The sequence below is a fragment of the Syngnathoides biaculeatus genome, chromosome 2 (assembly GCF_019802595.1).
Source record: "Syngnathoides biaculeatus isolate LvHL_M chromosome 2, ASM1980259v1, whole genome shotgun sequence".
In the NCBI taxonomy this organism is placed as follows: domain Eukaryota; kingdom Metazoa; phylum Chordata; class Actinopteri; order Syngnathiformes; family Syngnathidae; genus Syngnathoides; species Syngnathoides biaculeatus.
In genome coordinates this window covers 8,276,559-8,292,916 of record NC_084641.1, presented here as the reverse complement: position 1 = coordinate 8,292,916, position 16,358 = coordinate 8,276,559, and the positions used below count along the sequence as shown (strand labels likewise).

The following is a 16,358-nucleotide window of genomic DNA, read 5'->3' as shown; positions in this document are numbered from 1 at the left end:
ATGCATTACCATGTAAAGATTGGTATTAACATTTAAAGGTTTGCTCCTCTGCCTCACAGTCTGGGGGTCTTATGTTTGAAAACCTGTGTGGAGTTTGGATGTTCTCCGTATCCATATTTCAGGTTTTTCCAGAAATCGGGTCAATTCCCAGGTTCCAAACGCATTCACATTAGCTTCATTGAAGACGATCAGGTCACCAATCTTTTGAAACTGAAAGCTACTTCTTTGGAGCAGATTTATGCAAAGGCACTAGGGCTACCAGTTTGATATACGTACGCTACACAGAAAAGTCGCATCTGCTGGAATTACCTTTAGAATAATTGAGATCGCTGCTATTCATATACAATATGTCAAGACTGCTCATGTTAGCGTAATTTTATGAGGAAATGAAGGCAATGACCAATTTGTATTAATATCTGCAAGTGCAAGTTTACATTTTCAAATGATGACCTCTCCGGGACTTAGGAAATCACAATGTGGCATCATTGGTGAGGTATTTTTAGAGCTGGCTCCTGGCGACTCATGCTGTCCGTGGGGAGCTAACTGGTGCCTGTGAGGAACTTGTTGGGGACTCCTTCGAAAGGGTCAGCAGGTACGGTGAATCTTCATGTGCCCTGCGGTTGACTGCCAACCAGTCCTACATGTAACCTGAATCCTGCCCAATCAGTTGGGATAGGCTCCAGCTCATTGAGGAAAAGAGCCATAGTTCTAACCTTTTTTTGTGGATGCTGAAAATCCCCTAAAATGAATCCCTTCACCCCTAAAGTCAAAAGTTGAAGATTTAATGGTTGTGGGGACAAGATTGCATTCAAATGCACAAAACAATTAAAGTGACTTGGCTGGCCAGACAGCTCAGAGCCCCAATCTTCAGTTCCTACAGTTACCCATGACGAGCTGTAGAAAATGGATAGCATTTCAAAATGGAGTTGGAGGAGGTTAAAGTTACATGATTTATCCCAAGTCATGCAGACTAATGGACTTTCCTGACCTGATTTTAAACTTGCAAGTCTTGCCTGTGTACATTTTGCCTTGTTTACATTACAGTGTAACGTTTTGTTTCTTGCAATAACAAAATGGCACACTGTCATGCAAACAAATTAAATTTTTGTTTTTCTTTCTTTCCTCTAACGGTGGCTTGGAAAAACAAAAGTCGAAACACAAAAACACTTCCAAGACACCGTACTGTAGTCCACAACTGGCAAACCATCAATATGTTGTGATGCAGTATAATGGAGGGAGATCTGAAGATAAGTAAATATGGATTTTTGATTCAATTGGAAAAGTTCGTGAGGCAGAAAAACAAGGTTTGCAACCCGTAGATCAAGGAAGAGACAACAAGCATGACATCTACTGTAACTTCATCTATCACAATAAAACTCAAGAACACGTAAGCTGCATTAATGTAGCTCACCAATAGCGGGTGCGGTCAGCGTGAGATCGACTCCCGCTTAGTAATGGTGTTGATATCTGCTTTCCAACTGAGTGGTGACCAGTTCAGGGTGTTGCCTGCCTTTCACTCGAAGCTGGCTGGGTTAGGCTCCAGCTCTCCCGTGACCCTTGTGAGGATAAGCGGCTTGGATAATGGATGGATGCATACAGTAAAGCTTCATGTCTTATATGGGTTTAATTGCAAAGACAAAACAATACAGAGGTTGGTAGGGACAATTAAAAAATGTACCATTGTTTTAAGTGTTTGTTGGCTTACTACGTCTAAGGTTGCTAATGTGAGAAATACTTTGAGAAAGATTTTAGAACTTGATTTATGACTTAGCAAAGTAATGACTTAAATTTAGCAGGGACTCAATCTCAAGTTGACTTAACTACCCCCACATTAACGCAACTTGGGACTTGCTTAATGTTAAGACTTGATATTTATGGTTTGCATAGTGTATACTGTCACTGACTTCCACCCCTGTTTAATAGTGTCAACTTGAAATATGGCTGGTCAAGAGTATGCATATTACAAAATTAAAAATGCAAAAAAATAAATCAAGCCAATAGAGTCCAGCTTTGAGTTTCAGATCATTTGCATTCTCTCACATTGAGAATGGCGCTGGTCTTTGCTTTGCCTACACTGAACTTAACCACACCGCTTAAGTCCACCTTGGTGTGTTTCAGCGTGAGTTTGTGCACAGTGCCATGGTTTTCCAGGCGGATCGAGGGGCCAGGCTTAATGTTCTCGCCGTTCAGCGTCCAAACCGGGGTTCTGCTGATAGCTACAGAGACTTCGCATTGGAAAACTGCTGGTTCATTCTCGTCTACCTCCACGTCCTCTAGCTCCTGCACCACCACAAGCTCTTGGGCTGCACATGAAGAATTTGTTCTTGTTTGTTATTGATGATGACAAAAAAAACAAAAAACCTTCCAAATGTAATGTAAAATTGATTGCAATTAATCAGTAAACTGTTCTTACCTTCCACCATGAGTTTGGCCTTGGAGGAATGCAGCCCAACCTCAATACTATAGATGCCCTCATCCTCCAGCTCCACCTCCTGGATCACAAGTTTATGGGAGCAACCATCGACTACAAGATCAACTCGATCGGAAGGGACAAGTCGCTCTTTGCCGCGGTACCAGGTAGCAGTACAGCGAGCCGAGGAAACCGTACACTCTAGGATAACACGGTGTTTCTCCAATGCTGTCCTGTCCCGCAATGGTTTGACAATGGATACTGGGGGTTCTGTAACAAGACAAGAGATTTTGAAGTTATTGACCTTCCACACCACAGGAGGACTATCCTGGGAGTTGTACCTTCGACTTCGAGATAAGCAGTAGATTCAGTGTCTCTGCTTACAAAGCGTATTTCTCCAGCATCCTCAGCTTTGACATTGCACATCAGCAGGAAGTGTTTGGTCCCTGAAAGAGAAGAATGCAAGATCTCATTGCCTTGAGTTAAGTTGCAATATAGTGGTTAACATATTTAACTTTTGCATTGGGTTAGGGTTTCTCCAATTAATGCGACAATCACTACAAGTCACAGTGTAAACAATGTCTAAAGGTACCGTACTATGAGTCACAGTGTGACTGTGACTGGTTGAGGGATTGTGATGGAGGCATACTTGTCAGTCACAGATTGTGACTGAGCAGTAATGTGCCCGTTGCCCACTCTTTAAAACCTCAAAATCTTACCAAGAATATTTGATTTTTAGCAAAACGTCTGAAAACTAGTCTCATTACTGAACTCCTCATTAAAAACAAATTGTTTTAAAAGTGTTATCACTTGTATCAAGCTGATTTTTACTTGAAATACAGTCTGAGTAGTAAAAACGTCAGTGGGGCAAGTATTTTTTTTTCTGCACAAATTTTTTTTTTTACACTAATTTAAAAAAAAATGCTTGAAACAAGTGAAAATGGTCTAAAAAGAAGATACTTTTCAAAGTGTTGTGTAGTGTTATGAACAAAGATGTTGGGATTTGGAGAGACAATGGAGTCCTAATTGAAAAAGGAAACCTGAATCAAAGTGTGTTTTATTTCAACAAGTCCTCCAACACTGTCTTTCTTCCACTGCCATTTTGCCTTACGGCACATACGCGCAGTTGTAGCCACTTTTCAGAGATTACTAGTCTGATGTACAGCAGTTCTTACCCGAGAGATCATAATCGTTACCATCCGATGTCTGTGAAGAGCTGCACAGATCTTCATGACTGTGACTGTGCCAGATGAATTGGATAAAGCTATGCAAGATTCCATCCATCCATTTTCTTAGCCGCTTATCCTCACAAGGGTTGCAGGAGTGCTGGAGCCTGTCCCAGCTGTCAACGGGGAGGAGGCAGGGCACACCCAGCAATTTAAAGTGTCCAGTTAATGTCGAATGATTTTGGGACGCAGGAGGAAACCGGAGTGCCCGAAGAAAACCCATGCAGGCACGGGGAGAACATGCAGACTCCACACAGGGAGTGCTGCGATTGAACCTGGGTCCTCAGAACTGTGAGGCCAACACTTCCCTGCTGCTCCACCGTGCTGCCCTATGCAAGATTCATTCAACACATTGTGGCAGATGATTGACGAGAACAAGCAGGCTACAAAGCCAACTAGGTCTCTTAGTAAAAGCAGACATCAGCCTGGAGGGAAAAGGGGTTGCTCGTTGTTGTGACAACATCTGCGACCCCCCCCCCCCCCAAAAAAAAAAAAAAAAAAAAAAAAAACTGCGACCATGACTGAATCAGAGGTTATGGATTGTTTTTAGAAACTCATGTTGGATTTTTCATTTGTTGGACAATGAAGTCTTTATGGTATTTTAGAATAGTACAAGGAGTAAAGATGAAATTATCATTCACTATTCATTCTTTGCTGTCATTGCTAAGAGCAATTAGGAATTTAAATGGTGAGACCGAGCCCTTGTGATGAGTCTTAGTTTTGATATGACAAGTATTCGTGCTACTGTCAGCTGAAATAGGTGACCCTAAAATTTATTTAGTAGTGTGAAAGAGGCTTTTATGCGAGTCTTTTGATAGACTGGTGATCAGTCCATGTATGTCACCTTTGACCATATTACAACTGGAATAATAAAACAGGCCAAGTGGATGGAAGAAATAATTATAATTTTCGCAGCTATTGACAATAATGTATGCAATGCAAAATTACCTTCTGTGCGGGTTTTGATGGTGCTGGTGGGCCGGATCTTGTAGCCATCCTTATACCATTCTCCAATCGCATCCTTCAGAGAAACCTCACACATGAAGACTGCATTCTGGTCTTCCTGAATGTGAAGGTCCTCCAGATCTTGCAGAATCTTCAGCTCGTGTTCTTTTTGTGAAGTAAAAATGATTTATCAGAGGAAACATTCGTCATGAATATTTATGCTTGCAGGGTTATTTTTTTCAGACTCACCATAAACGTCTAATGAGCAGGAAGAGGTTCTTTCCCCCACATCACAAGTGTAGATGCCAGAATCCGCCAGAGAGCACTGCAGGATCTGACAGAATTTGTTTCGCCCCATGGAATAGATCCGACAGTTCCTGCCTGGTTTCAACTCAGTCCCGCTCTGATTTGTCATTGAAGATGGACATACAGTTGAAACCAGATATAAATTCATTATATTAAAAGATACATATGCTTTTATTCTCACTGTCTGAAACAAAATCAAACTATACCTAAAGTTTAAATACAGATAGATGACTAGTACTATGCCTTTAAACAGTCAGCAATAAAATTGCAGACTTTCCCAGTTCAAGTTCATCCTTGGGTGCAATTTCCAGATATCTGAAGGTACCGTGGTCATTTGTTCAAATATAAACATCATGGGAATGTCCAGCCATCGCACTGCCAAAGAAGGAGATGGGTTCTGAGTCCCAGAGAGTAACGAGCTATGGTCCTGAATGCGAATATGAACCAACTACAAACGCAAAAGACCTTGTGGCTGGCTGAAGCTGTTAGCGGAGTAATACAGTTGAAAGGCAATAGTACCAAATATCAGTTAAATGTGTGTAAACTCGCTGTGAATAAAGTAACAAAAAAAAAAATAGTAATTCTTAAATATGGCATTTACCCAATATAAATAACATAATCTAATAATAACAATATAAATAAGTCTAAGTGACCTAATGAGGGGAATTTTAGTCTGAATTTGTGTCAGACAGTGAGAACAAAAGCATATGTATATTTTAATATAATGTATTTAAATCTGGTTTCAACTGTATGTGTAGGAGTCCTTTAGTGTACATTTGTAAACATCTGGTTTCAACTGTAGGTTGCTCACAGGTTTTGTCCATTTTAAGGTTCATTCTGTATTTAAAATACCTTGAACCATCTGACTTCAGTGTTTTGTCGAGATAATTCGCACTCCAGAGTGGCAGGAAATTCTTCTTCTACACGTACATCGACCAGAGCTTTTATGATGGTAACTGGAGTCTCTGTTAATGTTATCAATCGGTTATACAGGAAACAGTGGAAACAGATAATATTCTTGATACCTTTGACTGTGAGCCTTGCAGTCGTGCGCACCCCTTCTGCTGAGAAGGCAATGGTACATGTGTCCTCCAGGGTGAGATTGGAAAGGGTGAGTCCGTGGACTCGCCCATTGGTACTCACCCTTAACTGGTTGTTTGGCTTCACCCGAATACCATCCTTCTGCCAATTGCCCTGCACGTCAGGGTGAGACAACTCCACCTCAAAGGATGCCGTCTCACGTTCTAAGGTTTCCTGGTCTGCGAGCCCTTTACGGATGGAGATTTTACGGGCTACATTGGACGAGAAGGTAGAATGAGTTTTTATTTTTATTTTTTTTTACCCCAAAAGTCTTGAAATGCACCTGGATCCTGACATCATTTCACTTGACCACTTACGCTCTACGTTTAGTTTGACCTGCGTCCTGTCATGCAGAGTCTCACAACGGTAGGTTCCGCGGTCTGAGAGATTTAGATTGTGGATGGTCAGACTGCGTTTACATTCATTCTGGTTGAGTGAATATCGGGACCCAGGCTGGATAACCACCCCCTGTCTCATCCATTGCACTTCGCCCGTCTCAAGGCTGATCTCCGTCTCCAGGGTGGCATCAGCGAACTCTTCTGCCGTGACAGCCTCCATTTTTTTTGTGAACATAACCTGAGCCTCTGATCATGGAGGATGGAGACATCAAAATCATGCAAGCTAATTTAGATAATTAAAGACGGAGGGTCTTATTGTCACATTTTGCTTCCAATACCTTGAACTCTGAGGCTAGCTTTGCTTGTTGTCCCTTCGGCTTCAGCTGTGATTTTGGAACAGTCCAACATGCGGCACTTTCTTATCACTAAGGTGTGGCACAGACCATTCTGTGTGATCTGGACACGGTCGCTGGGGTTGATCACCTCGTTGTCCATGAACCAGACCATCTGCACATTCTCAGGTGAAATTACACATTTAAAGGTCGCATCTTCTCCTTCCAGAACAGTTGTGTTCTGAAGCTCAGTCAGGAACTCAACCACCCGAGGCACTGAGGTGACAGAACAATGTGTATAAATTACTTACTATATGTGAGGTACATTCAGAGGTGGGTAGGAATGTGCTATATTTACTGTTACATTTACTCAAGTAACATTTTGGACAAATTGTACTTGTCAGAGTACTTTTAATGAAGCATACTTTTTATTTTTACTTGAGTACATTCAGTACTTTTATTAAAAGAAACGGTTCTTTTATTCGTTCGCTATTTTCATTTATCACCCAATTGCAAGCGGACTCTAATTTTAGACTTTAACTTTTGACTCCGGCATTGAGCACAGTTGTCTCAATTTACTGGGATTACCATAATAATATTTGAAATTTTAATTCAGCAATCAAACACCTCAAAAAAATTTCATCCACACACAAAGTCTTATGTTGGGCTTCGCGGGCCAATCAAAGTGAGTCGTGACTCATGTTAACATTACAGAATATGAAAAACAACTGCTTTAACATCCAGCGTAGTTTTGTCACCACCGAAACATGGATATTTTAGCCCAGTTGTAAAAATGAGAAACTGTTAAAACATCTTGCGGTACGTTGCAGATCTCTCTCTCTCTCTATCTCTCTCTCTCTTTCTCTTTCTCTCTTTGGCTGTCTCTGCATCATCTTCTCTCTCACACATCATCATTTAGTCATTTTAGTGGATAAAGAAAATGTTTCTGTAAAGGCCGACACATGTTTTTTCCCACCTAAAATCAAAATGGTGGCAGGTGTGTTTGTGGACTCCCATTGAACATGAAATTGAACATGATCTGTTACTTCCGAACTCAGCCAAATGCTGGTTAGAAGAAGGAGTGAATTCTTATTGAGCTATATTAATTTCATGTAAACTTTATTTAACCAGGTAAAAGACTACTTAAAAAAGAGCGTCTCTTTTGCAATGGTGACCTAGCCAAGATGGCAGCAAGTTAAACATAATCCATGTCAATCACATGCATGTTTATTTCAGCTATTTATTTTTTAAATGACCCTCTCAAAAAGATACACAAATAAATTAGTTGAGTTGCACGGTTTGTTTTATTTAATGTTGATGCTCTGATACTGATTATTCACTAGTTACACAGTACATAATTTATTTTTCACTGAGTACTTTCTTACATTCATTTGGAGCACTACTTTTGACTTTTACTTGAGTCATGTTATTCTAAAGTAAAAGCATGGTACAGTATTCGACTACGCCACCTACCTCTGGGTATAAGGCAAACATGACGGAATGCTTACTTTTTACAGTAAGTGTCGCCACCGTGCGGTCATCTCTGGACTCGCAGGCGTACTCCCCTGAATCTTCTCTTGTCAAACGATGTATGGTCAAACATCGCTCAACCCCATCTGCTCGAATGGAGAACCTCCTATTTGGAACCACCTCCTCACCGTTCTTCAGCCACTGCACATCTGCTTTGGGCTTGCACACTTCACAGCGAAGGGTCACCATTCCGTCAGCATGGGCCACAGTGTCTTGCATCGGCCTAATAAACTTTATTCTCATTTCTGAAAATCATACATTTAAGTGTTTTGTTTTCCCCCCGAGATTCTACAGAACAATATCAAAAGTCATAAAAAGGATTTGTACCTTTTACCAGCAGGCTAAAGTGAATTTGGTCTGTGTTGACGTCGCAGGTATACTCGCCAGCATCCGAGCGTCTTAAAGGTGTGATGGTGAGGGTACGCCTGTGACCTTCCATGAGTGCCTGAAAGCGCTCACCTTCAACCGGTGTCCAGTCTTTTAGCCAGCGCACCAGAGCGCTCTCCTTGGACACAAAGCTAGTCAAGGTGACACTTTCTGCCTCATAGCCAGTCACAACAATGTCATCTTCCTTGCTGAGGAATGTTACAGGAGGTTCTTCAAGAATACCAGAAAAGAGTATGTTAGTTCCCTCTACTGTATGATGCGCAAGAGTCCAAGTACTTGAGGGGATGGGTTTACCTTGGATTCTAACAATACTGATCATCTTGTCGTCGACTGCATCACATATATACTTTCCGGAATCCGAAGGCTGAACATTCGAAATGATGATTTTCCTCAGAGTCCCGTAGCTTTCTATATTGGTACGGGAGTCACTGACAAGCACCTTGTCATTGCAGTACCACTGGACAGGCGCATTTTCATGGGACACCTCACAAGCCAGGATTAGCTCCTCGCCTGATGCCATCTCCTGGAAATCAGCGTCTTTAGAGTTTCCTACAATGGTCACTGGAGGTTCTGAGGCATAGAAAAGGTTGTACGTTTACTTCTCCAAATACAATGCCTTGATTTGCTACAGTCAATTCAATTCTACCTTGAACTGTAACCTGGAAGGTGATGTTATCGTCTTCAGCATCCAGAAAGTATTCCCCAGAGTCTTCAAGCTCAGCATTGAGAATCACAAGAGAGCGAAAAGCGCCTTCTTCCTCCTCACAGAATCTTCCGTCACACTCAATACGACAGCCGTCCTTGTACCATTTGCTTTTGGCATTGCCTCTGGAGAGCTCACACTCCAGTACAACGTCATCAGACCTCAGAATTTTGAGGTTTGTGTCAATCTCGGACTTCTTTAAGATATTCACTGGTGGCTCTGAGGTCGCGGAATTACAGATAAAACAAATTACATGAATAAAGACTAAACAGTCATTCAATACTTTAAGATGATTAAATGCCATACCTAAAATTGTGACCTCAAAGTCAAGCTTGTCATCGACAGCATCGCAGCTGTATGTGCCGGAATCCGCTGGAGAAGGAGAGTGCATTTCAAGACGACGAAGTAATTCATTCTTTGTGATGGTCACAAAATCACTCCCTTCTATTTCTTGATCATTTAGCACCCATTTCACTTCAGCATTGAGGCGTGATACTTTGACTTCCAGTACAACATTTTTCCCTGCTAAACACTGCAGCTTCTCCGATGTGTTTGTAAGACGGGAAAGTACCACTGGTTGCTCTAAATGATCAAAAAATAAAAATAAAAAATTGACATTACTTCACATTTTACATTCACATAAACGGCTCCCTTAATTCCTACCTTTAATTGTCACCATGAAGGCAACAGAGTCATGTTCAGTCTCACATACAAACTCTCCTGCATCCTTTATGGAGGCCATAGGAATAACCAGCCGACGTTCTGCCCCCTCCACTTCCAGTATGAGGTTTGGACCCTCCTCTACCTCCAGACTGTCTTTGTACCACGTGACATGAGCGTCAGAACACGAGATCTTACAGCTGAGCTGTAGCTTGGTGGACGCCAGGTGGGTGATTTTAAGCTCCGAATCAGTGGGGGAAATGATTCGTACGGGAGGCTCTGGTGCATAAAGAAAATATGTATAAAGAACGTGGAACCTGTATGTTAATCATGCAGTATATGTATTGTTAAGTCAAATTTGAGTATTTACTTGTGACAATCAGTTGAAAGAATACAGAGTCCCCATTTGTCTCACAGATGTACTCCCCCCCATCCTCCACCTTGCTGCGGAGGATGGTCAGGCATCTGTAGGGACCCTCTCTTGTCAGCTGGATATTGCCGCCCTCCTCCACCTCCTCACCATTCTTGAACCACTGCACCTTTCCGCCTGTGCGGGACAACTCGCACTGCATGTGAATGTCTTCCGAAATGTATCGCTCCATTATGACGTCATCTTTAGGGTCCACAATCATCACTGGGGGTTCTATGGGAATTACGGATATTTTTGTTGTTGTTGTTTGAATAAAAACCTTTTCTTTTTCTGTCACACTATTTTCCCCACTGCAACACACCTTTGACATTGACAGAAAACTCCATGGTGTTGTTTTCCACTTGGCAGGTGTAGCTGCCTGCATCAGAGGTTTCAACAGAGCGGATAATCAGCCTTCTTAGGGTTCCCTCTGTCTGTAGAGTGATGTTGTCACTGGGTTCAATTTGACAACCGTCCTTGTACCTGAACCAGATAATATCAGGTACAGACTTACAGTGTGAATAAAAGAGTAACAGGTGACTTTCATTCATCCATTTATCTTCCATTCTGCTCATCCTCACTTGGTTTACAGGCGTGCTGGAGCCCATCCCAGCTGACTGTAGGGGAGAGATGGGGCACAGCCTGAGGGGGTCGCCACCCAATCGCAGGGCACATTTAAATTAAAAAAATCATTCACACCTATGGGCAATTTAGAATCTTCAATTAACTTATCATGGATGTTTTTGGGATGTGGGAGGAACCCGGAGTACACGGAGAAGACCCACCCAGGTACAAGGAGAACATGCAAACTCCATAAAGGCGAGGCTTGATTTGGACCCCAGTCCTCAGAACTGTGAGGTAAATTTACTACCCAGTTGGCCAAAATGCCGCCCACAGACAATTTAATAATCAAGAAAATTATAACATTGCAGAGCCTAAAGATGCACCAGATGAATTTGTCTTTTTACCACATAACTTGAGCATCCTCTCTGGAGACACGGCAGAGCAGCACCACAGGGTCAAGCTCCATGCTGTTTTTATGAAGGTCTTCCTCAGGTCCTGGAATGAATTCCACAGGAGGGCCTGGAACAACAGAGGAGGAAGGTTTCACTGATGTATCGCTCTTTTAATGATCATTGTAGGGAAGGCCAAGACCCCAAGGTCCCAGTTAGATGTTCCAATGCACATTTTTCTCCGTCTTCCTTGGCATCTTAGTATGTATGTACTAAGTATATGACATTTTTGTACTTCATAGTGCCAGAACAGGAGAGATGCAGTTTGTGTTAAGATTTTTGGGGTAATGCCACCAAATGGTTGATGGTTTAATACGGGACAGAAAGAAGGAGGAGAGAGAGAAAAATAACATCCGCAGCAAAGATGGACTACACAGAAATGATAGTGATGTGCTGACAGTATTTAAATTTTAAAGTTAATCTCCAGAAAATTAATTATAGGTTGTAGTATACACATTAAAAAGTACATAGTATTTGTTCAGAAACTTTACCTGTAACTTCAACCATAAATGTGATGACATCGCCTGATGTCTGGCACGTATAAACTCCAGCATGATGTTTCTCAGCTGACTGAATCACAATTCTCCTCATATTCCCATCTGATTGAATGTTCAGGACATCGCTCATCTGGAGCTCCTCACCGTCTTTGTACCAACATACTTTAGCTGAAGGATGTGATACTTCGCAGTAGAGGACAAAGATGTCACCGGTCTGTACCCTCTTGGTACTGTCAAATTCCAACAAAGGGTTGAATTTCATGACTGCGGCTGCAAAGGCATAAGCACATACAAAACATCAGGAATTCATAGAAGGCTCAGTTTGACAATAACAATCACGTACGTTTAACCATGAGCGTCGCTGAATTTCGCAACCCATTGGCAATAAATGTGATCTCTGCCTTGTCCTCTGCACTGAAAGTTTCATGGATAACCAATGTGTGCTGTGTTTTGGACTGTTTTACTGAGTATCTTCCACCGTCTTGCAGTTGCGCACTGTTCAAAAACCAGGTACCAACGAGTGAGGCTGACAACACGATGGAAAAGACAGCATCTTCTCCTTCTGTAACCTCCAGGTCCTGAAGGGGACTGCAAATCTTTGTCCCTGGAACTAAATGAAGAGCGATACATCACGATTTCTGATCAGATTTCATATATTATTTTGTCATAAGCTTCTTTTGTTTACCCACAGAAAAAAAGTGCATCCTACCCAGATGGACAGCTTTGGGAAACTCTACATGGCCACTGCGGCCATACTTGTTGATACAACAGACTCTAAAGCGGTAGTCTGCCTTGTATGGTACACTGTCACTGGAGATCTCAGTGGAGGTGGCTTTCTCAGAGGTAAAGCATTTCTGCCATTCTTGTGAGCCCACTTCCTGTCTCTCCACTACAAAAATGGAGCGAGTTGTCTGGTTGTTTGGTGCAGGAACCCAGGATAGCACAGCGCCATTTGGCCCATCCAGATCCATTTTGACTCCAAGCGGACAGATTGGTGGGCAGTGTCTTGTGTCTTCAAGAAAAGGGGGATTGTAACAGAAAAAAAATGCTTTTCTTTCAATCAAATACCTCAAATAGCTAAAGAACTTGTAGATCTCTGCCAGGGTTATAAAATGGGAGACCTCCAACATTTGTTCATGAGAAAAAGGAACAACCCTCCCACACACAGATGCATACACATTGTACACTTTTTTTGTCATTATAAAGAATAACGTTTTTTTTTTTTGTTTTTTTTTTAGAACTTTCCCAGGCCACCACAAAGAAAGAAACAAAGTGTGAATACATAAAGTGACATCATACCTCTGACTTTAAGACGTGATGATGTCTTGGATCGTCCAGTAACAAAAGTCACCACCCCTGAGTCTTGGTGGACCACATTAACAAAGGCAAGAACGTGAGTATTTCCAAAAGTTTTAAGAATTGTCTGGTGTGTCTCATGCAGTTTTTGCCCATTTTTGAACCAATGGATCTCCATGTCATCGTCCTCTACTTCCACAAAGAATGTAGCATTCTCACCCTCCAACACCTCCACCTTTCGCGGAAGTTTACGTAGGATTTTACCTGAGAGACCAAACAGTTATTGTGAGTCCAGTATTCATGAGGCCGCTCGATATCATCATGATGATGCTCACTGAGATAAAAAAAAAAAAATTGACCTGATGGCGAATACCTTTGACTGACAGTTCTGCTATGCTCTTTCCCCCATCTTGCATCTCACAGAAATACACTCCGTCATCGTCTATTTCCACATCTTTGATGGTGAGTCTTCGCCTAGTGCCTTGCTGCTCAATCCCATATTTATTGCTGGGCATCAGTCTTTCATCCTCACGGTACCAGGTGGTCAGGACTGACTCATTAGGAACTTCACATTCCAGAACAGCAACATTCCTCTCCTTTGCCTCCACATCTTTTAACGGATGCTTAAATCTCACATGTGGACCTCAAGACCAAAGAGAGGACCATATTTTATTCAACTTTCAATGGCCAGATTTTATCTATCTATCTATATCTATCTATCTATCTATCTATCTATCTATCTATCTATCTATCTATCTATCTATCTATCTATCTATCTATCTATCTATCTATCTATCTATCTATCTATCTATCTATCTATCTATCTATCTATCTATCTATCTATCTATCTATCTATCTATCTATCTATCTATCTATCTATCTATCTATCTATGTTTGGCCGCAGGCTACACCTGAGAATGTACAGTTGCCAGTCAATCACATTCACATGTTCATCTATTAACCTAAAATAAAATTTGGGGGAATGTGGGAGGAAGTTGGACTTTCCAAATGAGCATGCACACAGGAGAGGCTACAGTATACATTGTATAGGTATTGTAACTGTGAATTTGAGTGAAAATGGTTGTTGGTCAGATGGGATATACTAGGTCCGCAATGACACTAAAGAGAATATGGGGTAAAGAAATGGATGGATGTGCCAACACACATTTCCCTTTCCATGTAATGTATGTATTTGGATTTGAACCGCATCTTGTGTGGAGTTTACAAGTTCACTTTTTGCTTGCGTAAGTTTGTTTACTAGTAAGTCCACTTCCTCCCTTCCGACGGTCCAAAATCTACAGTGTACGTTAAGTTGAATATTTAAAATTCTGAATGTGGGCCAAAGTGAGTGTGAATGACTGTCTTTATATGTGAATCCAGTGATTGATAGATGACTAACCCAAGGTGCACCCCACGTCTCAATTGCAGCTGGGATAGGCTTTCGCTTTCCTATGATAAGCGGAATTAAAATCCATGGATTGTAAATAGAGACACTGACGTAAGAGAAACAAATCAGTGCAACTGATATTTTAGAAAAAGATAATGAGCAATTGTCTAGATGAACTAATGTAACATTTCACTATTAATCATGATTAAATCACTTGTATCTTACCTTTGACTGACAGATGAACGGCACTGAGAGTGTTTCCAAGAGCATTGGATGCTACACACGCATACAGTCCCGTGTCCTGAATTTTACAATACAAAACCTTCAGCGTGTAATAACCTTCTCTGTCTTCAAATATGCGATGGCGCCTCCCAGGATCGAGGGGTGATCCATCCTTCTTCCAGATGATCTCTGGCTTGGGCTTCCCTGTGACAAAGCAGCGGAACTTGGCGTGTTTCCCTTCTGCCACGACAAACTTCTTGACCTTTGTTGTACTGGCCGGTGGCTCCTCCCTGAGCTTTGACAAACTGAGCTTCCCCCCTCTGTCTTTTGGTGACCAATGGCTGGACTTTGTGCTGTCCCCTCGCTCTGGCACAGGGTCAACAAGGAGGACGGCCCCAGCCAGGGCCTCGCCATTGCGGTTCATGGCCTTGCAGGTGTAGACGCCTTTATCAGGAATGCGTGTTCGGTAAACCTTAAGCTGGAACCATCCTCCGTCTTGAACGCTAATAGAGAAGTGAGAGCTCTCAAAGATGTCATTCAATTTCTTGCCATCTTTTTCCCATACTACTTCTGGCAAAGGCGTGCCCCAAACCTTGCAAGAGAAGGCAGCGTCCTGTCCTCTGTCCACTCGCAATGATAGGGGTTTGATGAGGAACCTCGGTCTATCATCAGATGTGAAGTCAACATCCTGTGCTCCGTTCTCTTCACTGTGGTCTCCATTCTCCAAGTTGCTGACTCCATTTACATGCCCATGTTCTGTCTTGTGCTGCTTGATGCCATTATTTTCCAGTTGCTTGTCCTTTTCCACAACTTTGAGGGAGGCTGCAGCATAAGTTTCCCCGACACTGTTTCTGGCTTTGCAAATGTATTGGCCAGCATCCATCACGCTCACACCACTGATGCTCAACAGGTAGAATTTTCCTTCCTCGGAGAGCTTGTAGCGTCCTTCAGTGACGATCTGGACATTTTTGCACTCCCATATAACATCAGGACGAGGCTCTCCGCCGATTTGGCACTTAAGAGTGGCATCAGCACCGCATTGTACCACCACAGGTCGCGGGTAGCCCAAAACCCGAGGCGCGCCTCCAAAAATGTCCATGATGTCACTCTTTTGTCGTTGAATGAGAAAATCAGATCTAATGGGAAATTAACACAACTTTAAAATTTAATGGTTTGCTTATTTTAATGTTTATCAATTTAATAGGTCTTTCAGTTTCAGTTGGCAGTGTGACTCAGAAAAGTAGTGTGTCTATAAAAAGGGACTAGTGAGCTGACCATGTGTCTGGCAAACTGATTAGTGGCTAAAAGAGTGCCCGCTCTAGAATGCTGAGTGTGGGCACATGCCAGGCAAATTATGACCTAGGAGTGCTGTTATGTACAATGTTAGAGATCGAAATACCACAAATTAGGCTTACCTTTCTTATGAGATGTTTCCTGCAGGGCCTTATGGTCCCCACTTCTCAGGCCGGTAACATTTGAATTCTGCTGATGTTGTGTCCCTTCTTTAATTGATAATTTCCCTGATGATGAAAGATTCTTCACTTTTCTGCGATTAATAAAGGAGGGAAGTCAGTGGTCAGTTTTGTTGTCCTGCTTGTCTCCCTGTGCCTTGACAAG

The 16,358-nt window shown here is 42.1% G+C and overlaps 1 protein-coding gene across 1 annotated transcript; it reads right to left on the bottom strand.

Moving 5' to 3' along the window:
• Positions 1–2,019: 2,019 nt before the first annotated feature.
• Positions 2,020–15,840, bottom strand: obsl1a (obscurin like cytoskeletal adaptor 1a). Its single transcript, XM_061830439.1, has 22 exons — positions 14,745–15,840; positions 13,506–13,775; positions 13,136–13,396; positions 12,546–12,848; positions 12,180–12,446; positions 11,831–12,106; positions 11,295–11,409; positions 10,649–10,809; positions 10,288–10,560; positions 9,921–10,196; positions 9,564–9,839; positions 9,201–9,476; positions 8,849–9,124; positions 6,644–6,913; positions 6,285–6,551; positions 5,913–6,179; positions 5,740–5,852; positions 4,831–4,984; positions 4,585–4,746; positions 2,752–2,856; positions 2,414–2,680; positions 2,020–2,303 (listed from the first exon to the last, which is right to left on the bottom strand). Exons 1-22 carry the CDS (start codon positions 15,838–15,840, stop codon positions 2,023–2,025), a joined length of 6,012 nt encoding a protein of 2,003 aa, XP_061686423.1. The 3' UTR covers positions 2,020–2,022.
• Between the last annotated feature and the right edge of the window lie 518 nt (positions 15,841–16,358).